This window comes from Cheilinus undulatus, linkage group 16 (genome assembly GCF_018320785.1).
Source record: "Cheilinus undulatus linkage group 16, ASM1832078v1, whole genome shotgun sequence".
Classification (NCBI taxonomy): domain Eukaryota; kingdom Metazoa; phylum Chordata; class Actinopteri; order Labriformes; family Labridae; genus Cheilinus; species Cheilinus undulatus.
Window position 1 is genome coordinate 21,854,482 of NC_054880.1, and position 27,999 is coordinate 21,882,480.

The 27,999-nt window shown below is 39.5% G+C and overlaps 1 protein-coding gene across 1 annotated transcript in view; it reads left to right on the forward strand.

Annotated features, from left to right (window-relative positions):
* Nucleotides 1-19,791: 19,791 nt before the first annotated feature.
* Nucleotides 19,792-27,999, forward strand: part of pard6gb (par-6 family cell polarity regulator gamma b) — a 49,911-nt gene continuing 41,703 nt past the window's right edge. Inside the window, exon 1 of the mRNA XM_041807978.1 lies at nucleotides 19,792-20,138. Coding sequence (XP_041663912.1) covers nucleotides 20,067-20,138 — 72 coding nt within the window. The 5' untranslated portion in view covers nucleotides 19,792-20,066. The remainder of the gene's footprint in view (nucleotides 20,139-27,999) is intronic.

Sequence of the window (27,999 nt, forward strand, 5' to 3'; positions counted from 1 at the left end):
TACAGTGGTTGCTGCTGGATCTTCCCTAAAGTCTACATCAGAGCATTTGTGCTCTTGCTTTGCTTTTAAACCCATGTTTGTTTTGCTCTGTTGTCTTGCTGTCTCATTAAAGCCCTTTTATCTTAACAGGTGGCACTCTTCTTGATGATTCTTTCTGGCCCAGAGCCAGTTCCTAAATGTAAATTTTTGATTTCTTCCACCAGGAGGCTCTCCATCAAAAACATAACACAGTATAAAGAATCATAACTGTCTCCTTTGTTAGCGTCTTGTTTTGAATGGCAGACTGTTCAATAAAACGACACTCTTCAAGGTGTATTTGCTAAACAGTGAGCAAATGTTTTGGTAATAAATTCACCCCAGTTTTGAAGAAAAGCTGTTAAAAGTGCACTTCATGCTGTGGGTGAGCTACTCACTGTTCTCCAACATTATCAGAAATTCTTGCCAAAAAAAAAACAAAAAAACTTTGTTTACTGTGTAGTAAATATACCATATGGAGTTGGGCTGCAGTCTTACTGTGGGGAGTTCGATGTCACAGGGCTTTGACTGAACTTGAAAGCAATGGCAGAGAACAATTTTGGTCCATCACAAGAAAGCAGCATAAAGCAAGTTAAATGCTGCAACACAATAGCAGCTTCCATCAGCAGCTTTCTTTCTTTATATAACAGTCTTTTATGTTACGTCCAGAATTTCCAAGGCAACTTATAAACGAGTCAGGCCTGGAGTGGCTAATCTGGAGAACCGGGAGAATTCCTGATGGGTCGGGCTGGTTTTAGGGCCGGTGTACAGTGGTGTTAAACAGGCTGCACTTACGAGGGATGTACACGGGCAGGAATGATCAGAGTTGCAAAACTCTCTCTAACTACAGCATAACTACAGCAAAGTTTGTAAGAAAGCGAAACTAAAAAACAGAGAGCTTTACAAGCTTACATGGCTTAACGTGCAAATTGATTTTGTTATTACAATCCAAGTTTATGAATCAAATCAATAATTTGTTGGGTGTTGTAGACTGTATTGCAACTTACACAGATCAGCTCTTGGCAAATAGCAGCTGTGTTATAACATAAAGTAAGGGTGAAACATTGCCTCTGCAGCAGCTGCAGTTTGCTGCTGACTGAGTGAGGAAAAGCCATCACTATTAACAGAGTCACACCAGTGGGCAAGTAGGATTTAATCAATGTTAATTAAGGAAAAAATACAGGAAATATTTGAGGTAGTGTAAGACTTCAACTGAAGATATAAAAAAGAGCAAAAGTAATTACAATGAAAATTTCAGTCTAAAAATGTTACATATTGTAGCTTTAAAGGGGTGCAAGATTAAGCACTGGCTCCAAACCAGCCCTGGAACTGGCTCTGGGGAAAGAGGGTGACAGAGGTCACGTAGGATTGAAAAGAAAGGCAGAGAGATGTCAGGGATGCCAAAAATTAGTTCTATAAATGCTGAACACAAAGAGTGAGAGGCAGAGAAATACATCTGCCATGGTATCAACTCTCAAACATGCATAAGAGTACTATCAAGTGTTCTTAGATGTTCTTCTTGGCCAAAAAAAAAAAAACTCGTTTATGAAATTTAATGGATGTCAGGGTCGCCTGCAGATTAACTGATCAGCAGGTTTTAAGTGAAAATTTCTTCCTAAGAAATGTTGATGGATGAGGACCACTTTTCTCTCTCTGTTGTCTCCTTTGGCTTTTCATATAAAATGATCAAAATGTTAAAGTAGTTTACTGAGAGCTTTAAAGATAGGGTTGGGAGGACATAAACTTTACTTCAATCATCATTATTGCAAGTGTAAGTGATAAAAATTGTTTTCATCATCCAGGGATCTCTGTTTATTTTGAGCTGCTGAATTTTCAAATGTTCAGAGGTGCTTTTTCTTTAGCATCTGAGGTAAGAAAGAGAAAACAAAATGTGTGGCTAGTTTGCTCCTCTGTGCTCGTTAATTAACACTAATATAATCATACTATAAACGAAAGAACAAATAAAACCACAACAACCCCCCCAACCATCTTGATGATAACCCCCCTACCCAAAAAACTACTCCCTGCAACTCCTCACCCCTCAGACTCTCTCTTACACACACACGTTCACACACACACATAGCGAAGGCCCCTACTAACAAAGAGGGGTGCGAGAGAGGCAAAGAAAGGGAGAAGAAGGAAAATGCACGCTTGACTAATTCTTGTATTCAGAGTCGGTAGTCCCTTTCCCCTCCCTCTCCTCTGGCCCTGTGTGTGTGTTGTAGAGAACTGGCACACTCTAACCTTGACATTTTAGCGTCATGGGGGCGATGAATGAAAATGACCACAATACACTCGGGATGGAGCAAGAGAGGAGGAGGAGGAGGGGGGACAGACAGAAAAGGGAAGAGGATACGAGTGAGGTTTAAACAGAAATAGATCTTTAAATCTTTTGTCTGTGTATGTGGAAATGGTGTGTGTTTAGCGTAGAGTTTTGAGTCCATAGTCAGCAGTAGCAGGGAGGGAGTGGGATAGGTGCTCCTTTACAGTCTGCCGGTTATTTAAAGGCCTTGGGGCCTGGGCTGGATTGATGTTGTTTTCTTTCAATCAGCAGTGGTGTGGGACGCGCTAATACTGCAGACTGCTAGCATAAACATTCTTTAACGCTGGTGGAAGGAGGACTACAAGCCGAGGCTCTGCATCACAGTGTCTCTGTCTCCACCACTGCCAGGAAGCCTGATGGGAACCTTTCTCAAACTTCAATGCACATTTCATTACAAAGTGATCAATAAATGCATTTTTAAAAGCCAAATCTTGTTTAACTCTGTGTTCTGTTTATTTCCAGCCGGGCTTTTTCTATAAAGCCCTGCATGATCAAGCACCTGAACGTTCCTTATATGGACTTAAGTATTTAGCCACCTGACTATTACACCAAAAGGGACTGTAATGATATTGTATTCAAATACACACACTTAATATGGAGTTGGTCCCCTTTTGCAGCTATAACAGCCACTCTTCTTGGAAGGCTTCCCACAAGATGTTGGAATGTTTCTGTGGGAACTTGTGCTGATTGATTCTGGAGAGCATTTATGAGGTCAGACACTGATGTTGGACTAGAAGGCTTGGCTTGCAATCTCCATTCCTATTCATCCCAAAGGTGCTTAATGGGGTTGAGGTCAGGGCTCTGTGTGGGACAGTCAAGCTCTTCCACACCAAACTCATCAAACCATGTTTTTACAGTCCTTGCTTTGTGCACTGGGGCACAGTCATGTTGGAGTAGAAAATGGCCTTCCCCAAACTGTTGCTACGAAGTTGGAATCATGGCATTCTCTAAAGAATCTTGGTATGCTGAGGCATTAAGTTTGCCCTTCGCTGGAGATAAGGGGCCCTGAAACAGCCCCATACCAGTATCCCTCCTCGACCAAACACAGGTAACGTTCTCCTAAATCCAGATTGACCCTCAATTTGACTGCCAAACAGAGATGCGTGATTTGTCACTCCACAGAACATGTTTCCACAGTCCACTGTTAGTATGCTTTACACCCCTCCATCTCACACTTGGCAATGGAATTGGTTATGGCTTTCATGCAGCTGCTCAGCCATGAAACTCCTGTAGCGTAGTTTTTGTGCTTTCATTAGTGCCAGTGGAAATACAACTATGGAATCAGCAAAGTGTTTGCAACTTTTATACACCATCCATTGACCTCACTCTTTTGATCTTACATGGTCTTTTGTTCCATGGCTGAGTTGCTGCTGTTCCTAAATGCTTCCACTTTCTGATATTATCACTTACAGTTGACTGTGGAATACCCGGGGATGAATTTTCACAAGCCAACTTATTGCAAAGGTGGGATCCATCAAAGTACTATGTTTGAAATCACTGAGCTCGTATATTCCTTAGGTAGTCAGATATTGTGATAGTGTTTATTATTATATGATTATCTTGCAAAAAACATAAAAGAGAGAGAGAGGATATAAGTGTCTGTCAAGGAGAGAAGTAATTTTTACGTCCCCCATGGAGTTAAGCGGGTATTCTTTGAATACATTGCGAATAATGTTGTTGTTTTCTTCCATCTATGCAGAGCATTCAGGATCTAAAACAAATTATACACATCCAGCCTCGAAGGCAAAAACTCTTCCTAGTTTTCTCATGAGTGAAAGATCCATGTGTGCACTTTTTAGAGGATATATAATCAATAAAATAAACATCGCATGCACAAATGATCCACCTCAGCTACTCTTCCATATTTCATACCAAAGATACTGGAGGGAAGGTTGGAAGCCAAACATTAAAGATTGGAGAGTCCAGCTCTCTGTGGATAAGGCTCTGACTCACTGCTGTTCAGGAGACAAACAATTTCCACTCCTGTGGGCAGGAAAGTGTCCACATCTACACCCTGAATTACAACAAGTCAAGATCTTTGTGGGGAAAGGTTCAATTTAGATGTATAAAAAACAATGTGGTTACAGGAAGTGTAAGAAAACATTTGCACACAGTTGATCCACTGCTTTTAAATTTTTGAATCAATAATGGTGGTCAAAACTCAAAGTAATAACAACACAACAGTTAATGTTTTAGTTAGGCCTCATGTTTATCTAGCTACAATAATTTACATGTATTGAAAAAAGGAGGAACTAAACTCTTTTTTTATATATGTGACTTGATGGCAATTGTGAATTCTTCCATTAGGACAGATTTAATATTAATTGAGGATTTGGGCAATGATGTGTAATTGATCGCTGCATAAGCCTACACAGTCTGCTGCTGTGGCTGCCAATTATATCCACATTTGAATTTCCTGGCTTTTTCTAACTGAATGTAAATGTACAGCCTGACTAACTACAGCATGTCTAGTAAGGGTACTGATAATAGTTAACATTAATATAATGGTTATTTAAAAATATTTATAATCATATATGTGGCTAAGGTGGCTGGCAGGTGGATGTATTCTAGTTTGCCACAGCCCCACCAGTTGAGAGTTGGGTCACAAATAAGAGAGAAAAGAAGGTCAGAGGTCTAATCATGTTTTGAATTATGTATAGACCATTTTTAAAAGTAGGTACACAGCTCATCGTAGGTACACAGCTCATCGCAATATAGCGAGTGTCCACTTGAGGCTGGCTGCAGGAACACCGGAAGTCCTGTCTGGAGACATGTTAAACAGCCACTTTTTACACTCGAAATAAACTGGTTTACAGCCTGGTTCAAAATACCAAACGTGTCTCATTAGCTAGTTCCATTTGTGCTCTCACTTCACAGGGGGTGAATTTTTTTGTACCACGATCGTTTGGACTAGATTTAGGATAAACTTTACTTCACGCTGATTGGTGCATCTCATTTGATTGACAGATAGCTCAACAGGCAGAGGCTATGTTTCTGTCAACCAGAATGCTAGCTAGCTAGCTAACAGGAAGTCGTGCTTAGTGGGCAGGTCTTTAGGTTGATCCACAGTTCAGTTGAGACCACGATTTCAATATGGAAGCCTCCGCAGATTGGCTTCAAGGGCCGTTGAGTCCACTGGCTGACGTCAGACGGGGTTTGTCCAGTTCTTTCTACAGTCTATGATATTATAATGTAAGCCAATATAGCATTAGCTTTAGCAACATTAGCTGTAGCAAACATAGCTAAAGCTAACATAACTAAATTAGCTACATAGCTTCAGAGATAATGTAGCTGCTCAGCTTTAGCTGCATTAGCTAAATAGCTATGTTACCTATGTAGTTTATGTGATTTATTAGCTTTAGCTATAATTATCACTACTATGCTGGCTACATAGTTAATATTATTAATATGCAAGCCAATATAACAGTAGTTTTAGCAACATTAGGTGTAGCAAATGTAGCTAAGGCTAACAAAGCTACATAGGTTCAGAGCTAATGTAGCTTCTTAGCTTTATCTGTTTTTGCTATATAGCTATGTTACCTATGTAGTATAGCTTAAACCTTAGCTACATTATCAGAATTAAAGTGTCATCACAAAAGACAAGTGGGTTTTTTTTTTCTGTAAGCAGACTGTTTAGTCGGCTTTATCAGCTTTTGCAGGTCAGGTTTTTGACTTTTAACTTTTTGTATCCTAACCCTTACATAAATCCTAACCTTACCCTAGTTGGAAGTTTAATCAGATTTTTATTTTGAAAGTTGTGGCACCTGACAGGGGAGGTGTCTCACAGTAGTGGCCTGCATAAAGGGAGCATCTGCAGCCAGACTGTCTTGGCATTTTCAGTATGGTGACTGCCATTGCTGGGCTTTAAAAAAACTTCTCAGCAACCAATAATATTCAGGTGCAATTCACCAACCATATTTTTTTTCCTTTAAATCCTATTTTTTTATTTTCTTAAGCAAAATAAGGAGGCAAAGGAGAAAAAATTTCCTCTTTACCATGCGTGTATACCCTGCAGGCTGCACTCCTTACATCACTGCTTGAACTAGCACATGTAATGTAAGTAGGGCCCCTCCTCAGTACATGCATTATGATTACACTGCTCTGTGGTCAGGTGGAGCGACTAAAAAGATCAAACTAAAAGGTTACATGCACAGAGCGAGAGGTGGGCTTACTGCTGTGGACATGGGTATTCCATTATGCCCACCATCTTTTGCATCACCATGGCAACTACACCAACACACACATGCACAAAAAACACACATTTTTCTCTCCAGAGAGCTGCAAAGGAAGAGTATATAATTCAGTTTACTTGTGAGCTTTCTGTACTTGACTTTACTGTTGAGCCTCACTGCTGGCCTGTTGTGATTTCCAGTCAATTAGGTGTGTGGTGCAGAGGCCAAATGAGACCTGTTACTGTTATCTAAGTGCTCATCTTTTTATAGAGCTGCATGTTATAGAATCTGCCAGTACAACTCAGCGGAAATTATGACAGTCATGGTGGAAAATAACTGGAACAAATTACAGGATGTGTTGGATGAAATGGGCTGAAATAGTTGCTATACACAAACAGAGAGAGAGAGAGAGAGATATACCTCAGCCACAGCAGCAGCTTCTGTTCCTTTTTCTCTCTCATCGACCAGACCTATTGATGCACTGAATGTTGGAAGGCTGAGTCAATAAACAAGAGGAAAAGCTTTTTGAGGAGGGAGTGACAGAATGGAAGAGTGTATCCACATGCAGTCAATCTTTCGGTGCATTTGTGTACCTGTGCGTCTACCTGTCTTCTGTCTCTCTGTCTGAATTTTGTCTGTACGTTGTATGTTTCCCTGAGCTCTCCTCTCTCCAGACTGGCAGAGCTGACTCGTTAATGTTTAATGCTCACTCAGGAAGCAGACACACACACCACACACACCCCTCCTTCATCCCCCTGGCGACGCCATCCTCATTACCAGCCTGAGATTTGACCTTCCACCCCTGGACCAGATGGCTGATGTTTTCATTCTGGAGGGAGAAGAAATGAAAGCAGGAGTGGCTCCAAATCGCACAGCGTTACAAAGGATGGACGAGTGTGTTGGAGGATGATGGGAGTGTTTGTCTATCAGCAGGGGAATTAGATAGAACTATTGCTGAATCAGCCAGGGGTTCCCAAGAAACTCTGTCAAAACACCAAGAAACAATGTGATACTTGAAACTGCTGGGTCACTAGTGAAGAAGATTTCTGACTTGCCTAGAAAAGATGCACTATCAAGACGTTTTTGAGTGAATTTATGTTGGATTTAGATTTAACTGCAAGTTGTATTTCTTCCCCTGGTCTACAGACTTTGCTGAGTCTTTAAACAGTGACGAAGTGCAGATCAGACTGCAAGTCTTTGCTGTTTTACACATCAAAAGATTCCACAAATCACACAGCGTGAACAAGAGGCAGTGTCCGTACGGGACTGAGACTAAGCAGGCGGCACAGTGTGAGAGGTGGTATTGTGTGAAAACATATGTGTGAATGTGTGTGTGTGGTTTGTGAGATGGTGAGTGAAACAGGGGGTTCACAGCTCTGAGTACATGTCTGAGCTCATGTTCAGATTCAGCCACCAGTATGCCAATGGCACCCTCAGGTGGCAGCAGTGTCCATGATAAGAGCACGCAAAGGTTTGCTCTTTGTGTTTGTGTGCATTTCATGCTTTGCTAAGTCAAGATTGCGTTTTAAAGTTTAAGATCATCATCTGAGTGGGCTTCAGAGATCAACAACATGAATAAGCTAAACTAATAAAGACTGACGATTTTTAAGACTATATTGGGTAAACACAATGCATTCAGAAAGTATTCAGACGCCCTTCACTTTTTTTCTTTGTTGTTATGTTGCACCCTGATGCTACCATTGTTTAAAAGTGAAAACAGATTTTTTTTTGCAGATTTATTAAAAAGAAAAAAATATATATTACATTGACATCAGTATTCAGACCCTTTATTCAGTACTTCAGTGAAGCACCTTTGGCAGCAATTATAGTCTGGAGTCTTTTTGATTTTGAAGCACCAAGCTTTGCACACCTGGATTGGGAATTTTCTGCCATTCAGCTCACTCAGGTTGGATGGAGACCATCAGTGGACAGCCATTTTCAGCTGCTGCTAAAAAAAAACACACCCGCAGCATGATGCTGCCACCACCATGTTTCCCTATTGGGATGGTATTGGGCAGGACTTGGTTTTCTCCAGACATAAATTTTAGAATTGAGACCAAAAGACAAATCTTGGTTTCATCAGCTCTAGAGAGTCCTGTTTCTCACACTCTGAGAGTCCTTCAGATGCTTTCACGCAAACTCTGATTGGGCTATCATGTGTTTTGCTCTCAGAAGAGGCTTCTGTCTAGCTAATCTGCCATAAAGCCTTGAATCAGTGGAGGCACACTGAGTCCATTATTTTCAGATGTGGTTTTTTTTTTTTCAGATCCATAATTTAAAAAAACATCACACACTCAGACCTTGCACAGAGTTTGTTGTGTTTTATTTGTATTCACTGCCAAAATTTGTAGAATGCGGTGAATTGTTTCGTACTGTGATGAAAATCACCACTGTGGATTCGTCACTAATTAAAAATCACACTGGATCCATCCATCCTGACAGAGCTTCATACAGCACCAGCTTGTGTAACAGCTGTGCAAAGTTGAAGAGACATGGAGAAAAACTTTAAATTCAGTCTGTTACTTTTCTGTGGGAACAAACTTGTGCCTTTATCTGGTAAACTTCCATGGTTGATATCAACATAATACAATGGTAATCCACGGTGTTTAAAGTGAGGTTTCATGCAAGAGAGCGAGTGAGAGAGGAGGAAGTAGCAGGCACTGATCTGAATCATCTATCACCCATCGAAATTACTTTGACTGATGTGAAAATTTGTATAAAATCGAACCTATTATGCAAAAAATAAAGAGGAACGAAAATTTAGGCATCAGTGTGCAAACATAAGAACAACATGAGCTCTATTTTCTTTTTTAAAGTGCAAAAAGTGTGGACAAATAAACCGTTGTGCGAAGGCTTTTACTAAGGCCCTTTTCTTCTGCTCTTGGACCTTCTTCCATGTGATAATTATGGATGTCACTGTGCTCCTAGGAACCTTAGCTACGCTCGCTAAAGCTCGCATTGCTTAAGCTAACTTAGCTACATTGGCTTATGTAGCAACATAATTTACGCAGCTAGCATAGCTGTGTTTGTTTCAGCTAAAGCCAGCTGGACTGGGAAGAAAACTGGGAAGAAAGCCAAATGGTCCACTCAGACTTTTGAAAAACTGAGACATAAATACTATAGAGAAATAAAATGGCATGATTCTAAATCTGTTTTCACTGCCCTTCTTGTTGTTAATTGGTAATGCAGTGGACACAATACCCTTATTATGGTAGAAGTACGTAAGCAGTTAGTATGATTATTGAGAAAAAAAAATCTTAATATAGAATCATACCGGCTCTAAAAAGTGGGAAAATGCTATGTATGCCAGAATACTAGTCCAGCCCTGGCTAAAGCTAAAGAAGATAAACCGAGCCACCATTCAAGCATCTACTTCTAAAACGGGTCTCTGATCTTTTTCTCTGTTTTATTTATGAAATGTTGTTTAGTCTGAAATGTTTGTGATGTAGTTATTTCATGACTATGCTAGACTTTTCTATGAATAAAGGTGTTTTTATTTTTTTATCTGAAACTAGACATAAGTGAGGTTATAATAGTTTAGATTTTTCATTAGTTTCTATTTCGTTTTCACTCAGTGTCTCACTCAGTTTAGTTTTAATTAGTTTTGACTGCTGATTTGTAAGTTTAGTTTATTTTTTATTTTGCAAAAATGCTTCGTTTTAGTTTTGTTTTTACTAGTTTTAGAGCTAGTTTTAGTTTTTAACAGATAGATGTCGGGGCTTAGTGAGCGTCATACATTTTTAAAAACATATTTAAACAGGCTACTCTTCACTTATCTTTTTTTTTTTACTTAATGATGATGTTTGAATACAACTCCAGACATAAAACTACCACTTTGTGAAGTCCTAACCAATCAGATCAGGCAATTTATCACTCCCCAGGATTAAGTGTCGGTGCCAGTCAGTATGGTTGTGTCAAAGACTAAAACTAAAGACAATTTGTCTCCATTTTATTTTATTTTAGTATTTTAAGTGCACTATACAGATTTACTTAGTTTATTATTTTTATTCGTAAAGCTTAGTTTTTATTTAGTTTCAGTTAACGAAGTTTATTTTTGAATTTTAGTTTTATTTATTTAGTTAGTTTTAGCTAACTATAATAACCTTGGAAATATGTTGTACCAGCAGATTACACAACTTCCTTTCTCAGATGAACCGTCTGTGAGAGTAGTTGTCAAAAAATGTACAGTCTGCAACCAAACCCCTCTCTGTTTCATTGGGATTTTATCACTAAAAACAATTAAATTTCATGTAAATCTTTCACAACACTGCATTATTTTCCCTTACATGTGGGTCCCATGGGAGCTCACAATTTTAAGAAACGAGTAGGGGGGGCTCTTCTCTGTGACTGTCCCTTTAAGTCAGCCATGTGATCCAGGATCTACCTGTCTCCTGACAGGATCTGTCATCCTTTTTTTTTTTTTTTTTTTTTTTTGAGAAAAACTGATAATAGGCAATCTTACCTGACCTCTGATACATATGTGAAAAAGCGTGTTTGTTGGTTTGACTGATTCTTTTTGTCTCTATGTATAAGCCCTGTGATTTAAGCTCTGCCATATCAGCTGCATTTCTGTGTCTGTTTGATGTATTTTCTGTATTTAACTTGTGAATATTCACTGCCTTTTAAGGCACAAAAGCAATCTCAGAGGAGCTAGGTGTTTAAAGGAGAGATAACACTAAAATCCTGAGACAAAGTCCAGCAGAAGACAGAGTAGCATCACATTTACATAATTTCCTTTTTTCTTTCCTAATGGGAGCAGATGTGTGGTCAGCACCACTTAGCTGACTCGTCCCTGTAACAGAGGTGACAGCCTCAGAGAGCATCACTTGCAGTGTGCTCACTTCCCCCTTTCTCTGCCTCCTCCACACTCTCACCATCCTGCTCTACCTTTTTTCCACTTCCTCCCTTCATACACACTCATACACATGAGAGCAACACAGCAGGAGAGAAAGACTGAGTGATGGAAACAGCCAAACAAAGGTTTCTTTTCCATTTTCTAACCCCCTCTGTGTCTGTATTTCATTTCATCCATCGAGTTGGAGAGTCAGAGGACATGGCTGGAGAGTCTGATGGTGTGTCATGAATCAGTGTGATCCAAAGGAAGGGCTGTCGCTCTGCTTATGTTAGAACACAACCGCTACGTCTTTTCAATAAAACCTGGATGCTGAGATCACCCCGAGGTGCATATGAAGGCAGTGTGTGTGTGCGTGTGTCGTTGTTTCTCTTTAATCAGAGAGCGAGTGGAGCAGAACAGAGCCGAGGGTTGAGTCAGGGGCCTTACTGACTTTAGGCTGGCACTGCTGCCGTCTCACTACCCTCCTATAACCAGCTCCGTATGTTTCTCAGTCCGTACATAGAGGATGGATTACTGCGAGTATCTTTTCATCTCTCTGTAATCTCCTCCTCACATTACCACCAGGGGACCACCTGAAATCAGACATATGGAGCTGGATTAAAACCACATACTGCACCGAGTATAAAGTTGCGGTCTGAATGCAATGACTCAGTTCAGCATCTTTTTTTTAACCTTCTTTTAAGATATCTTTCTTTTGTCTGCTGTTTTATACATTAATGTGTCTCCTTTTATGTCAGAATATCAAAATAAAACTCCTTTAATACTGCATATAATACTGAATCAAAGACTTTTTAAAAATAAACTTTCAGTGCAGCAGAAATGTTTTTGTAGCTTTCCCCAGATCTGTGCCTGTAAACAATCCTGTCTCTGAGCTTTGCAGGCAGTTCCTTTGACCTCATGGCTTGGTTTATGCTCTGATATGCATTGTCAGGCATGAGGCCTTCTATAGAGAGGTGTGTGCCTTTCCAGATAATGTCCAATCAATTTAATTTAGTGCAGGTGGACTCCAATCAAAGTGTAGAAGCATCTCAGCCACAATTAACAGAAATGGGAGGATCCTAAACTCCAAGTTCTGTTGCAAAGGGACTAAATACTTGAGTCAAATTGATATTTTAGTCGTTAATTTATTCAGGCACACAGAAAAAACTAAAATCCTGTGATCACTTCGTCATTATAGGTGACTGGGTGTAGATTAAGGAGAGGGAAAAACATTTAAAGGGGACATATTATGCAAAAATCACTTTTTCAGGCTTTTCTAACAAAAATATGTGCCCCTGGCCTGTCCACAATCCCCTCAACTACCAGAAAAATCCATTCCCTCTCCCCATCTCTTTCTCCACCTATCAGAAAATGTGTGCTGAAACAAGCTGTTCTCAGAAGTTTCTGTAACATCAGGATTGCTGCATCCATTTCCTAAGAGGGTGTGGTCAGGGGCAGAGTCTGATAGCTAATACCATTTAAAGCCACTGACAAAGAAGCGGCTCGTTCTGAGAGGGTTTTTTAAGACATGCAAAAATCCTGTACTGGAGTGAATTTCAGCAACAAACTTCACAGGCATGTTTTGGGGACCTCTGAGAACAATAATAACTTGACTTAAAAGGGTAAAATATGTCCCCTTTAAATGAGTGTAGCATGAGTGTAGCACCAGGCATAAGCACAATAAAACTCAAAAAAGTGAAGCGGGTCTGAATGCGATCTGAAATGATATTTATAACGAGAAAAGCACTCAGAGAGCGCGGACCTCCACCATTAGCCCTATCACCCAATAGTGAAGAATCCTTTAAAAACATTCCTGGATCCATACTGTGATCCGGATCACTCCCAAAATCTAATTCGCCGATTACTCCCTCTCCAGTGGGGTGGAGACACGTTGAGGCAAAGCATTGGATTCGCTACGTGTGGACTGTCATGGCAGAAGCGCCCACGGTCTCACCAGACGACTGAAAGTCATGGCAGAAGGTGAATATTCCTCTATTCCTCTCAGCATTGTGAGTATTCTCACTACAATTCACTGTCTTTCTCTCTGTTCCACTTAGATTCGTCTCCTGAACGTGTGTGTTTTTCAAACTCTATAAACTCCAAAACTTTGAATATAAACACACCAAAAACAAGCGGCTGGGATTGAAGTTACTCATGTCCGCCATCTCCTGGTGTAAAGTGGTAACAGTGCAGACCTCCGCCATTAGCCCTATCTTCCAATAGTAAAGAATCCTTTAAAAAAATTCCTGGATCCAGACAGTGATCTGGATCAGTCCCAAAATCTAATCAGTTCTTCCTTGTTTCATTTCTGACATTTCCTGAAAATTTCATGAAAATCCGTCCATGACTTTTTGAGTTATGTTGCTAACAAACAAACAAACGCGCAAACCCACCCAATCACATAACCTCCTTGGCGGAGGTAATAAATTTAGTCTGAGGAAAAAAAAGGGTTTTGAGTAATTTCAGTTGTTCTTGAAATATCTTGGGTTAATGACATAAACAAATCAAGATTTCAAAAAAACAACAGGAAGCTCCTTGTTATCACAGGAAATTAAAATCAGGGAGAAGGTATAGATGCATGTCCTCTTTGTTTTTTGGTCTCTACCCCTTTTCTAAAAAAAACACACACACACACACACACACACACACACACAAGTATTATTACATTCCAAGCAGTGCTCTGGTTGAAACATTGATTTTCTCTCCTGCTGTGGGTACATTTAACCAAATTAGTAAATACTGCCTCACTGGATTATTAAAGGAAAGCTGAAAGTAAAGAATAAGATTTGCCATTGCTTTAACAGCATTCCTTGTGTCCTGTTGAACAACCAAATGACAATAATGCTTACTAAAGTTGAATTACATGAGCATGTGCTGACCTCTGCTGGGCATACGGGGTATTAGCTCTTAAAAGAGGAGAAATGTGACTTGCACATGCAACATGATGAAATTCTGGCTGTATCTATGTTCATAGAGTTCTTAAAAACACACAGACTGGGATGTAACTTTTCTGAAATGGTAAATGGTTGAATTATTGCTTCCTTTGGAGAAAAAGCTGCAGATTTTTGCAGAAGAGAGGATCAAATCATTCGGAATACTTTTAATTTACACGACATGCTTCAGTCTATCACAGTAAAGTCTGATGTAAAAAAGAAACATGAGATAAAAGAATTATAATGTTGTTTAGGATTTATAGTCCTGATCCTGGTACATTGTAAACAACTGTTTTTGACATGATTTTAACTTGACATTTAATGAAAATTAGGTCCTATGTAGAGATTTTGTTTAAAATGTTTGTATTGCAATACCTTGAAGGCCTTGAATTCTGTTCTGGCTAAATGCTTACCTTTGTAACAGAGGTCAGTGAGTTTCATTACATGGTTGTCAATCGATTATCTAATTGTTGAAAAGGGTGTCCTACAAGGCTCGACTTTGGGACCGCATCCCTCTTTCTTTCTTCATTAATTACATTTCTGGTACTTTATCTAATTCTCATGTTGATCTTTATGCCAATGATATGGTAACATCTCATATCCAGGAGTCTTTACTCTTTAATATAATCTGATTTTATCTCTGTTCAATAATGGTTTCATAACAACTGACTGGTATTAAACAAAAAGAAGTCATGCAGCACAGGTTTTGGAACACGATTCACCCCACCTCATCCTCTTAGTTTCCACATCTACTTCAATGACGGCTCAACCCTTGACAGTGTTGATTTATTTATATATTTTGGACTTTGTATAGATCCAGAACTCTAAGCCCTACATCAATTCATGCAATATCCCTCCTTTTCTGTCCCCAGAATTGGTTGTAGGTCATCCAAACACAAAGCCCCATCTGAGTGGAATAATCTCCCCCTCCCACTGAAATCAGTCACCTCTCTCCATTACCTCAGGATTTCTTTATTTTCATATCTTTAAACAACATGCTCATGTTTTTAATCTTTGTGTGACGCTCCTTCCACTTATCTGCAAAGCAAGTGACTTATTATAAACCATTTAACTGCTTTTATTGTCATTATGAACCTGCTCTATCATCTTGGCCACTGGTTCTAATCATGTGTTCTAAAGGCAGAGGATGTGGGTGGGATTGGATGAGCGATCCTTACTTGTGTTTGTCATTGTTTGTTTGTTACATTGTTTGTTTGTCTTGTAATTCTGTTTTATATTGTTCATGCTACATTTGTGTCCATGGGACCCTCTAAAATGAGATGCTGCATCTCAAAAGACTAGCCTGTAATAAAATCAAACTCTACAGAATTTAACACACTTCTGCCCATATTCCTGTCGGGGGCTATTTTCATTAGTAATTCTAGTTCATTATACACTGAACAGTGAAAGGTTGTTTAAAATGAGTTCTATTAACTTAAAAATCCAAAACAGCTCATTCAGCTCTATTTTCTGAGTTGATAGAACACATTTGTAATTTTAAGGTAACAGTACTCACTCACTTACTCTCACTCTAACTATCTTTTGTCGTTGTACTCTGATTATTTGACAAAAATTCCCTTTATTTGCAGAGTTTTCCCAGAATGCCTTTGGGCATTAGACACTTGCACCATGAGTGAAGTTGCCCACTTAGAGAAGTCCCACTTCTGGGGGGCAATTTCAACATTGGAAAGAATGATGAACTGGACAAGATTATTGTAATTAGCTTAAACTAACTAAATGACTCCAATGTAGAAACAAATGAAATGGGAAGCAACTGTGCTGTGTGCTTATAAAACTAGCTAACATGAAATAAATTAGGGACATGTTCCTTAGTTTTAGTCTTTGACACTAGCATACTGACTGACATGAACACCCAAGCCTGGAGAGAGTAAAATCGTCTGATTTGATTGAAGAAAACTTCAAATTGAAGAGACCTTTCAGACCTTTTCAGACATTTTAGATTACTTCAGGTGGCATTATTGTTCAAGATTGAAACAGTTCTGACAAACATTTAGGAGTATTTTAAACTTCAGTTTTACCGTGTAGTGTAGTCTAGTCCAAACAATGGTCCAGGGGCCAAATGAAGCCTGCTCCAGTTCTAAAAATGAAATGAAATATGGCACACATACAACAATAAGCTTGTGCTTGTCTGTACTGCACTTCTTTGTTTCAACACTAAGCTGTGCTACTGTGTTCACCCTGCAAACAAACACAACTCCTTGGGGGTTTGCTATTTGCCTGGTCAGCCATTAGCAAACCATTTAAGCATACTCAATTTCTGGACAGCCCTGATTTAGTGTATTTGTGTACGGCTGTCAAACTGATGCCAGTGGGAAATAACATAGTTACTCAATTCTTATTTATTAAAATTACTGTAATGAAAGGTTATTAAATATTTTAACATAGAAGCTGACTATCGCTCAATTGTTACATCAACAAATTCCTATCTAGGGGTGGCTCAAGTAATAGGAAGGCCCCAATCAAAGATCCATACATGGCCCCTCTCTGTTTAGCTAAAAACAATCATAAGAAGTGAACAAAATATCTAAGTATCATTTTACAAGTAAAAAAAACAGAGACACAAATACCCAACCTCTTATAGAGCATAATAAGACCAACTCACCACATCTACAGTACACAGAGATATACATATGCTCCAACAAACAGCATTTCTATTTATTGCATGTCATTTTACCATGCAGTAAACCACCAGTTTGTTGTTTTGATATGTCAGGATGTATGTAATTATCATGTGCTTTGATATGAAGACATTTTGGGGCTATAGTGGCTTGCACCTTCTTCTTGGGCCCAGGGCCCCAGTGTCTTTTGTGGGTAATAAAAATGCAATTTGGTGCTATTGTATGCACTCTTTGGACATTGAAATTATTTGATGTGCACCTATATTGACTACATCTTTAGGCCTCTTTGAGCAGGCCTAATCTTGCCTTACTTTGCGAAATGGTTAAACTGCATATGTGTATCTTTCTTGTAAAAATGAAATCAAATTGACTAATTAATGCTTGTCTAACTGCTCATTGTAACACATAGCTTTTAGATCATTTTGTATGACAAGATAATTAGATAGATAAAAGCTCAAACCGATTAATTTAGATGTAAATAAAGTTAACAAGGCTGATGGGTCATAATTGCAGTGCCTGATCTTAGCCCTGAGGTGGCACCATTCACTACGGACCACTGCCAGTTTCACACCCCTTTACTAGCAGTATTTTGTTTGGTAGAAATAATTTGACTAAGCTGATTGCTCTTCTCTCATCCCATGTATCATCTTACACTCTACATGTTGTGTCAAACTCATGTATGATTTAGAAACATCCTGATTTAAACTACATTGTCTGACAAGCAATAACATCAACTGTAAAAGGGCTGAATACGACACATGAAATGCATCCCATCAAAAGTGTAATCATGATGTTATGGCAGGTCTTAGAATTTTATATGTTAACTTCAGTTGATAATTTGATGTCATATCAGCAGTTGAACATTTTATGGCTTTAAAAATCTCTACATTTGAGTCACCGTGATATAAAAGGCCTGCAACACTTACAGGAATCACAACATGGTTATTGATGCAGCAGACCTAAAAATACTACAGAGAAATACCACAAAGGAAACCTTTGGGGCATAGTTTCAGTGAAACCAGTATCTAAGAGTGTACTTAGTGGGTTTGTAACTGGTTAACACATTCCTGTAGGGAGTAAACAAGCAATATTTGCAGCTACTGGGGGGCTCTGCAGGCAGCAGCTGTTGAACACAGGCCGCCTGAGGAATGTTGTAAAGCAGGAGAGCAGTCAGGGATACTCATCACCCTGTTCACAAATCCTTCTTTTAAAGTGGGTGGTGGTTACAGCAAGAAGACACTGTATGAGGAACAAATGGAAAGTTAAATCATCTTGTGAAGGTTTGAGTTGAATGTTTATGATGGGTGTTTTTTTTTTTTTGTTGTTGTTGTTTTTTTGTGAGGATAAGACAAGTGCATCTGTTGCTGTATGAAGCTCCTTGTTGCCCGTTGAACCTTAATATGATGGAGAGGGATGATTGTTCCAGATTAACATCTTAGAGCTGCACAGTAAATCCATGGTAATGCTGCCTTGATCAATCACAGTTAAATTAAATTCAGCTCATTATGTCAGTGCAGACGGTGATCTGCTCAGATTATCACAGATTGAAGACATAAACAATAAACAATAAACTGCTGTGATTTCATTTTTATAAGCTTGATAATGAGCTGTCACCTGCATTAACAATATTTGTACTAATATTTACAAAAACAGTACAATGTTTAGGATCCTGATAGTAAAAATGAAATATGGTTTTTGCATTTGCTCCTCTGGATTTTAATAAGTAAGGACACTTCAGGAGATGGGGCAAAAGTATTCACACAAAAGTATTTCAGTGTGCAGTATTGTTTGACCTCTATCTACCATGTCTGTATTAGCTTAAATTATTACATTTGTGAGATATTAGTGCATTTTGTCCAGTCAGAACACATGATTTGTCTCATTTAATTCACACAGCCCTGCAGACTTGACAAAGGGATTTATGCTACTGTGCAACTTTAGGCTTTAAAGGCATAATTAAAATAAAGCAAGTAAAACAAATTAAAGGGTTTTTGCTCACATTCCTAAAATAAACACTTAAATAGCCATCTAACAAGTTATTTGTCAATTTAACTGAACAGATTACAACCATTGGTCTGAGAAGTATGCCCTCTAGTGTACAGGAGGAACAACTGTTGTTATGTTGCCTTCGAGTGATGTTGGAAACATTGCGATGGTGGTCCTTACAAAAACAAATTGATAACGCACATGAAAAGAAATACATTGCTAACTGGATATGATGTTTGTTTCATTGAATTGTTTATATTTGAAGACTAAGTAAGTCGGGCAATTAAAGGGAGCTTAACCATTTTTGATCATAGCTAAAGTAGCCAAACAACAATTAGGCAACAAGTCTTAACCAACCTTCTAAACCTAGTTATTCTATTGCCTACCACTGTGTTAATCACAATTAATTGTGGTGGTCATGTTTGAAGACATTACATTAATAGTTAATCTACAAATGTTGATGTAATGGGCAATGTATTTTTACATAATACTTTGAAACTTGTTGGATGCATGAGAAAAGATACAATAGCCAAAGACAGTATCAAAAAGCATCAAAACGTTAAAATAACTTTGTATATTTGGTTATATTTGAGCGAAATTAGTTTGTTAGTCAGTTAGCTACTTAGTTACATAGTTAGCTGGTTAGCTTGTTGCCAGTCAGTCACTAAATTAGTGAGTTAGCTAGTAAGCTAGAAGGCAGCCTATCTGTGTTGCTGTAGTATTGAAACAGCTATTATTATCGTCCAGTTTTTACAAGAAATTAACGAAATTAAATAGATTGGTTTTCTACTCTGTTCTGCTCTGTTATCGTTGTAATGACGTCCTTAGAAAGGAAACTGGGAAGTACGAGCAGTCCGTGAAGGCCCCGTCGGATCCCATTTTTTAGGAGGGCTGATGTCATTTCAAAACTTCACTCACACTCCCAAGTCAACGCGACGAGTTGCTCACCTCCCCTTCTCCTGTGAAGTCCTCACGTCTGTCTGGCGAAGCACACTGAAGAAAAAACTACTGGAGGTGACATAAACCAAAAGGAGACATTAATTCTTCATCAAGACACGAAGCGGGAGGATTTTCTACCATAAACCCCGGGACCAGAGCCCCTCTTTCTGCGGGCAAAGGCGGCTCAACTTTTTTTTCCTTTTTTGAACTGCAGTTAAAACCAAAATGAATCGGAGCTTTAACAGATCGCAACCACTGCGAAATGTGGATTGTAACGCGGTGGAAGTGAAAAGCAAGGTGAGTGTTTGTGGTTCTAATCTGTAATCCCTTTAAATGGGCATAAGTGGAGAAAATAGAGAGTTCACATGGTCGAGCCGTAGCGAAGCGCAGCTCCGAGCTGGAGCTGGTCGGACAGACTGCATCTAACGACAATAAATTTCACAGCTCTTATCACGGAGCAGTACCTGAGCGCACACATTTCTGTAATTTACAGGGATTATCTTCTTTTTCTTTCCAACTATGCAGATTGAGTTTATAGGAGTCTTCCCTCGTCCCTGAGGGGACGAAGCCACTGAGGTGGAAAGTGGTTTGTTTCCAAAGTTGCTAGCTTTTTAGCATTTGGCACAGTGAGCAGGTTTTATCTGGTGTATCGGATGTTTTTGTAACATTGGTTGCGTTCACGGTGCTACATAGTTTCAGCCCAGTCATTGTTTTCAGAAGTAAGCAAAAGACTCTTGGTGTAATAGCTGCATAAATAAAGTTAAGTCCAATAAATGTACACAGTTGTGTACCTGTGTAAAATCTTGTAATGAAGACGACAAATGTATTCAAAATGTGTGAAAATATAACGAGAATTTCCGTGGAAGTCTTGGTCAAATTCAGTAGAATTTCTTCAAACAAACAGGCTGGCGTCCAGTTTGACACATGTTCAGCAGATTTTCAAAATAAAAAACTTTTTGGGCTGTATTTTTTGGGTTCAAAAAAAATGTGCTTGTAATAAACTGACACACAGACACTGAGTCCAACCTGGACCAAAAGTGAATACACTGAGCTATTTTCCCAAATCATTCAATCCAAGGACTTCTTGTAAGATACATTTTTCTCTGAATTCCTGTAAGAGCAGCACAAAGCAGAGTGTTTTTTCCATGCACATGCCGACACACATCAGTGTACATGCACATACATGAAGGATGAGCTCCTGAGTCACAGGTGACATGTCAGATTGAGAGAGCACACAGGTGACTCATCCAGCTCAGAGGTCTTTTCTGACTTTGGCTGTCCGGTCTCAGTGGAGGAGGAGGTGGTTGATCTGGGAGGAGGGGCGCATCTATTTCAGTGCAGCATCATTTTAAAGGTTTATTCGTGTTTGAGTCAGTGTGGGTTTGATGTTGGTTCCACAGAAACAGGGGTGGGGTGGTCTCTTTGTGGTTTGTAGAGATTGTTTGGGGGTGGAACTGACGAACCAAGAAGCTGCGTGGCCAGAATGGGCAGGTTTACCAGCGTCATCACTGCAGAGCTGACTCACAGGTTTCCCTTTTTGGATCAGATCTAAGACAACACTTATGACGTTGTTTTGTAGTATCGTCTCTAGTTTTGTTGTGATCAGGGTCGTTGCCCTGCATTCTTATATCGACAGAAGTGCTGGTCATAACCAAATGTTAGGTGTTTGGTGGTTTGACTTACCCAGAATGACAGTTGAGGACATTTGAATAAAATACTGTCTTATCAAGCAGGTCAGTCCACAACTGTTGAGTCTCTTTCAGTGAAGGATGCTTCAATCCCCTATAGAGACAGGAGATCAGTACTGGCTCAGAAGCTCGGCTGAGTTTCAGTGACTTTATGATCTATTAAATTCCTTGTTCATGTCTTGTTTCATGAATTGCATTGTGCAGAGCAGGTTGGGTATGCAGTAAAGACGAGTTAGCTGTTTGTAGAGGCTCAATCTTGATATTTTAAAGGTTCTACGGCTTCTTGTAATTGCTTCAGAGTTTTTGCATTTTGATTTACAAAGTTTGAAAAGTGTAGTCCATCAACTAGTAGTTCATCTTTTGTTTTTAGAGTGTATTAGCTCTAAATAAACAGTCTTTCCTTTCTATGTATTGGATGGTCAGTTAAAACAAGACAGAGGGGTGGGAACCACAGGTTAACTCCTAATATGATACACGCTTACCATAATAAAACTGCCACAATAGCAGTAAGTAAACTTGCGATATTGATTTACAAGGCATTAATGCAAGAAAATCTCTTGACCGTTTTTTACTACTGCCACACATTATGAATGCTTTGCTCCATCCTTGCTTGTAATTGCACCATAGTTCCAATGCTAGTTTCAGAAATGCCTCCATCACAGCTATGCACACTCAGATATCTAACTAGTCATCAGTGACTAGTTTTAGAACAACAGGGAGGACTGGTTTCAGATGTATTCATGTGACAACAAAACAAACAATAACAGTGCGCCGCTAGCAAAAATTAATGTATTGTCAGAGTGACAGAAATATATGCAACCAGAATTTTCATCAATTTCCTCTATTATGCCTCTATGCTGGTGTTTGCCAAGGCTGGAGATGTTATGTTTGGAACGGAGTGATTTTCCTCAAACTTTGCACAAATCTCCACTCTTACTAAACTCAAGGATAACCTGAATAGATTTTGGAGATCAAGGTCAAGGTCTTTTCTCTCATATTCATCCCTTCTTTATGAGATTTCTTAAAGTTGAACACTACCACAGAAACCATCTCAGCCCATCTTCTTGACCAACGCTGCGCTTTCTCTGTCCAGCTATTGTCTTGCTTTTGAAAGCATTTAACTATGTAGTTCTAGTGTTTTACATCACTGTGTTAGTGAGGTACTTGTTTTCAGAAAGAGGCTTACCATTTGTGAATATTAGGGCGGATACCAAAATAACACTTAAGCTGATGCTGATTATTTCTTTAACCTGTTCTTTTGACTCCCATGATGACAACATTTTCTCTCATGTTTTCCCAACAGGTGACATCTTTTATCAAATAAGTCCTCTTTGAATTTTCAGTCAGGCAGACTAGATACCCACATTAAATCAACTGTAAATAAACAGGTAAACACTGGTTTGATAACTGTTCATGTCCCATTATTAGTCAATGGCCTGTTTGTCACCAAGATGGATATCTGCTAGTATTAAATAAGGGTGTGACGAGACACTTGGCTCATAGGATGAGAAAAGATTTTGGTTTGTCAGAATCAAAAAGGATTTTACACTATAATTGACCTTGATAACAAAATATATGAGTGGGAAATTTAATAATAATGGAAATATCAGTCGACCTGATTTTCCTGAATTTCTGCTCAATTGAAAGTCCCAAAGCGATGCAGGTCTATTTTTGAACATTTAACTTTAATCCTCTTGTACTGAATTTCACTGCTTAGATATGGTTTACATTTATCTAAGTGAATTTCTAATCAAATATCCATGCATTTCAATGGTGCATCATCATCTGCTGTACCATCATGGTGTTGGAGTGTGGTGTAGGAGCGGTGATCCATATAGGACAAGGATCAGGTGCGCTGTGTTTCCCCACCACCTTCCACACCAGCGATTTAAAAGGGTCACAGTAGAGCTGGGTAATTAATCGAAAAACAATCAAAACCAACATTTAGAGCCTCTAACTGACAAAAACCTGCTGTGTCAATTATTTCAATTTTTCCCTTTGTAACATTTCTCTCTGCTAATGCACCACCCCCTTAAAAACAAACTGCTAGCTAGCTGTGAAGTCACGTGATAGGCAGCCAGGTATCACAAGGCATGTAGCCTGCTGGAAACCCAAGAGATGAAGTACTAGTCATAAGGGGTGGGAAGCACTTGTGGCCTCACTATACAATATTATCACGATACTTGGGTCACTTAATGTTATTGCGATTTTGAGCATTTTGCAATACAGTGAGTATTGCGATACCATATATTGCGATTTATTGCATTCTATATCATTTTTTTAACTGTTTAGGTGATTTTGTATTAGTCTTGCCCACATGTTTGTCGTATTTCCACAATATTTTATTTTCATGTAGCACTTCTTGCAGACCTCATGTCTCATGTCCATCTCATTCATGCCCTGCTTGCATTCCTAATGTCCTTCCCCTGGTGCTGCCATGTTTGTTGTACTGACTTTATCCTGATCTATGACCGTCACCTCTGCCGACCTCACTGGACAAACAATTGTCCAATCACTTGATTTAATTTTTCCATTATCATAGATTTCAGTTCATATTGGCAATTAAATTTTTAAAAAATCAATACTTGGTAGGCGAGACGATACCATATATTACCAGACAAAATATCTCGATACTATGCTGTATTGATTTTTTTCTCCCACCCCTACTACTCATGTAACATCATCCCATACAGTCAGCTACAACTAAATCAACCATGCTATATGAGCAGCAGATTTATTTTCTACTTTTTATACAACAGCTGCCAAAACTGCTCTAGGAACTGCAGGGTACCAGATCCCCCCAGCCTATTCGATGGCCACATCTGGCCCATGGATTTGAAGTGCAAGAACATCAGTTTCATTTCAGCTGATATGTGTTTTAATATCAGTTGTTTCAATAGATAACCATAAAATGCTAATCTTTGTATGTCTCTTTCAGTTATTCGTTTTAAAATTATACAAATATTTAACAGAACAAACAGAGTTGGAGGTTGGGGGTGGAATAATCGTTTATTAATCATAATTGAGGTTAAAAGTTCAATTAATTGTGATTTTAATATTTGCCGTAACCGCCCAGCTCTAGGTCAGGGGCATCTTTATGTGCAATTTCCAGTTCAATATCGGTTTCTGTCACAGTAACAGCTGCCCTGCTTCTATGTGGCCTATTGATCTTGTGAGACATTTTTCACCTAATGAGAAAGCTCACAAAATCTCATGGTATGAGATCTTGTAACACCCCCCATGCTAAAAAACAGATCAGATTCAGTATCAAGAAGGAAAAAAAATCTAACAGAACATAATCACACTGTGTCAACAGTTGTATTATAGTAACATTATCACTAAAGCTAGCTATTTGTATGTAGTTAAAAGAACAAAAGACTTTATGTCTCAAAAATCAAGTCTAGAGAAAGTACAATTACCTTTTGAGGCAACTTTTCTAAGGAAAGATATGAGCTTGATGACTGAGAATCTTCAGATATAACAATGGGCTGCTTTGTCCACCGCACCTCCATCAAACCTTACTCTACCACAGTTCTCATTTAAGAGTCTGTTAAATCTTCCAGTCTTTGAGAAAATGTAACCAGAGTACTTGGGAGTTAAGTACACAGATTCTCTGGATTGTCTTGGACATTTACCGCTGTGTTTGCCGTCATTTAAGTTGAGTGTGTGGTTCTTGTTGTGGGCCTTGGTTCTCACAGGTTCACATTTGGCCTTCTCAGGGGAAACTGTCCCATTGATAAGCTTATCAGGGATAACGCTGGAGGTGTCTGGCTGCCTGTCGGGGAGCCTTGGTCAGGAGCTGGTTTCACTCACTTAAAGCTCTTATCAGGGTGGGAGAGAGTGCGTAAGGATGAAGGGGGATGGGTGTGTTTCCTTGGTTATCAGCCTTTCTCTTACGTTTAGTTCATCCAGGTTTTCATGGAAATTTCTCCATGTAACTTGTTGCATATTTGTCTAAATTCAGGAGGTGTTTTGTGAGACTTTAAAGAGGTCAGAACAAATCCTGAAAGGCAGACAGATAAAGTCAGTTATCTTACTTTTGCTCCAGCGTGTCGGAGTTCTTCCGACAAGTTTTGACCTGCTCACATCACTGTGCCCTGATAGGCCAGAAAGACAAGTGATGTCATGTTTGTAGTGATATATTCTTAGTTTTTTTCAGCGTGGAGGCGCATGATTAATCAAACCGTGTTCAGACTTGTTTGCACCAGAAGGCCAAGTACTCCTTGTGAAAACAGATTGTTCAGACTGATCAGAAAGAAGAGTGCACAAAGAACATTGAGATTCAGAGCGATGACTGTGCTTTCTGATATGCAGAAGTGCTATTATTACTGCAGACGTAAAATGTAATGCATGGAAGTCTTGCCGTGTTAATCATAGCTATTTCTTGTGCAAGTTTCACTTTTCCGAAATGTTAAGTACACTGACTAAATACGGATGAACCTGTTTGTCAACCTCTTGTGTCATCTTGAAATGTAGGTTGGCTTTTATTAGCTTTGAGTGCCACACTCTAGAAATGCAGGTTAATGCGTGAGCCTCACTTTGCCTGAAGTGATCTGGCAGCAACATATACGCCCGCCTGGCATCCCCCTGTTCTCTTAACGTGCCTCCTCTTAAATTCATACGTCATCTTCTAATTACAGAGTTGGTTAATGTATCTCCCGATGCTCCTCTCACCTCACAGTCAGCGCTGCTCCTCTGTCAGCACTTTCCCTCCCCCTCCCTCCCCTGTTTCCTTCTCCACGATCATCCTCTCCTCTCCTTTGCCGTCAGCATGCCGTGCTGTGAGCTGATGATTACAGTAACAAAAGCACCTTCTTCTACAAATTACTGCTGTGATTTGAACACGGGAGCTGCTGCTGCTGTCGTCTCTTGTTGTGGTCTACAGAGGATTTTGTATCTCTCCCGCTCAAGTCCATTCTTGTCTGTGACTCACATGATGACCCCACTGTGACCCTCAGACGTGCTCTCATTGGTGGTTTAGTGACCTAGCTGGGAGAGCCTCAACCACAATTGTTCAAATCTGGGCCCTTGTGCGTAAACTGTGGGTGGGAGGCGGGGCTGCCTGCCGCTGTCATTTATATATACTGAAAAAAAGCTTAGTCATCTACCTGTATTGTTCTGTTGTACAGCAACCATCTTCCCTTTTCCTGCCGTTGACCTGGTCAGAGTTTGGCTGTATGTGATGTACAATAGACTTAAAACAAAAAAAAGGGATATTTCTACACCTTGATTGGAATCCATCTGTGGTAAATAAAATTGAATGGGCATGATTTGAAAAAGGCACACACCCTTATAGAGGGCCTCTGACTGACAATGCATATCAGAGCAAAAACCAAGCCATGAGTTCAAAGAAGGCTGCAGAGCTCAGAGACAGGATTGACAAATTTTCTCAAAAAGAAGTTTGACACAACCTTGACTCTTTGGAGCTGGGTGCCCGGCCAAACTGAGCAATCAGGGGAGAAGGGCCTTGGTAAGAGAGGTGACCAAGAACCCGATAGCCGCTCTGACTGAGCTCCAGAGATCCTGTGTGGAGATGGGACAAAGTTCCAGGAGGACAACCATCAGTTTAGGCATTATGGTAGAGTTGCTAGACAAAACCCTTTCTTTAGTGCAAAATGCCTGAAGCTTACCTGGAATTAACAAAAAAGCTCCTGAAAGACTGGCAAACAAGATTCTCTGGTCTAATAAAACCTAGATTTAACTTTTTGGCCTCATTTCTAAACATTATGTCTGGAAGACACAAGGCACCGCTCATCACCTACCCAGTACCATCCCAACAGTGAAGCATGTTGGTGGCAGCAACATGCTATGGGGGTGTTTTTCAGCAGCAGCGCCTGGGAGACTGGTCAGGGTTGGAGGAAAGCTGAATGGAGCAAAATTCGGAGGTCCGCAGTGAAAACCCGTTCCACAGTACTGAAGACCTCAGACTGGGCTGAATGCTCACCTTCCAACATGACAATGACCCTATGCACACAGCCAAGACAACACAGGAGTGGCTAAGGGACAGCTGTGAATGTCCTGGAGTGGCCCAGCTACAAACATTGAACATCTCTGGAGAGACCTGAAAATGGCTTTCCATCAACAGTGGAACTAATTCCCCCAGTTGAGCTGTGAAAAGCTTGTTGCGTCAAACTCAAAAAGACTCAAGGCTGTTTCTTTTCCCAAAGGTGCTTCAACTAAATACCGATTAATGAGTCTCAATACTTGTGTCAGTATGATATTTCAGTTTTTCTTTTGAATAAATTTGCCAAAAAATCTAGAATTCTGTTTTCACTTTGTCATTATGGGGTACAGACTGTAAATAAATGAGAAAAAATGAAGATAAGATATTCCTTGAATTTAAATTATTGTAGCATCAGGCTGCTACATAACAACACTGAAAAAAGTCAAGGGGGTCTGAATATGTTCTGAATGCACTGTATAATCTGTTTTATAGAGGGATTTTTATTGTCATATTATCTATGAATAAT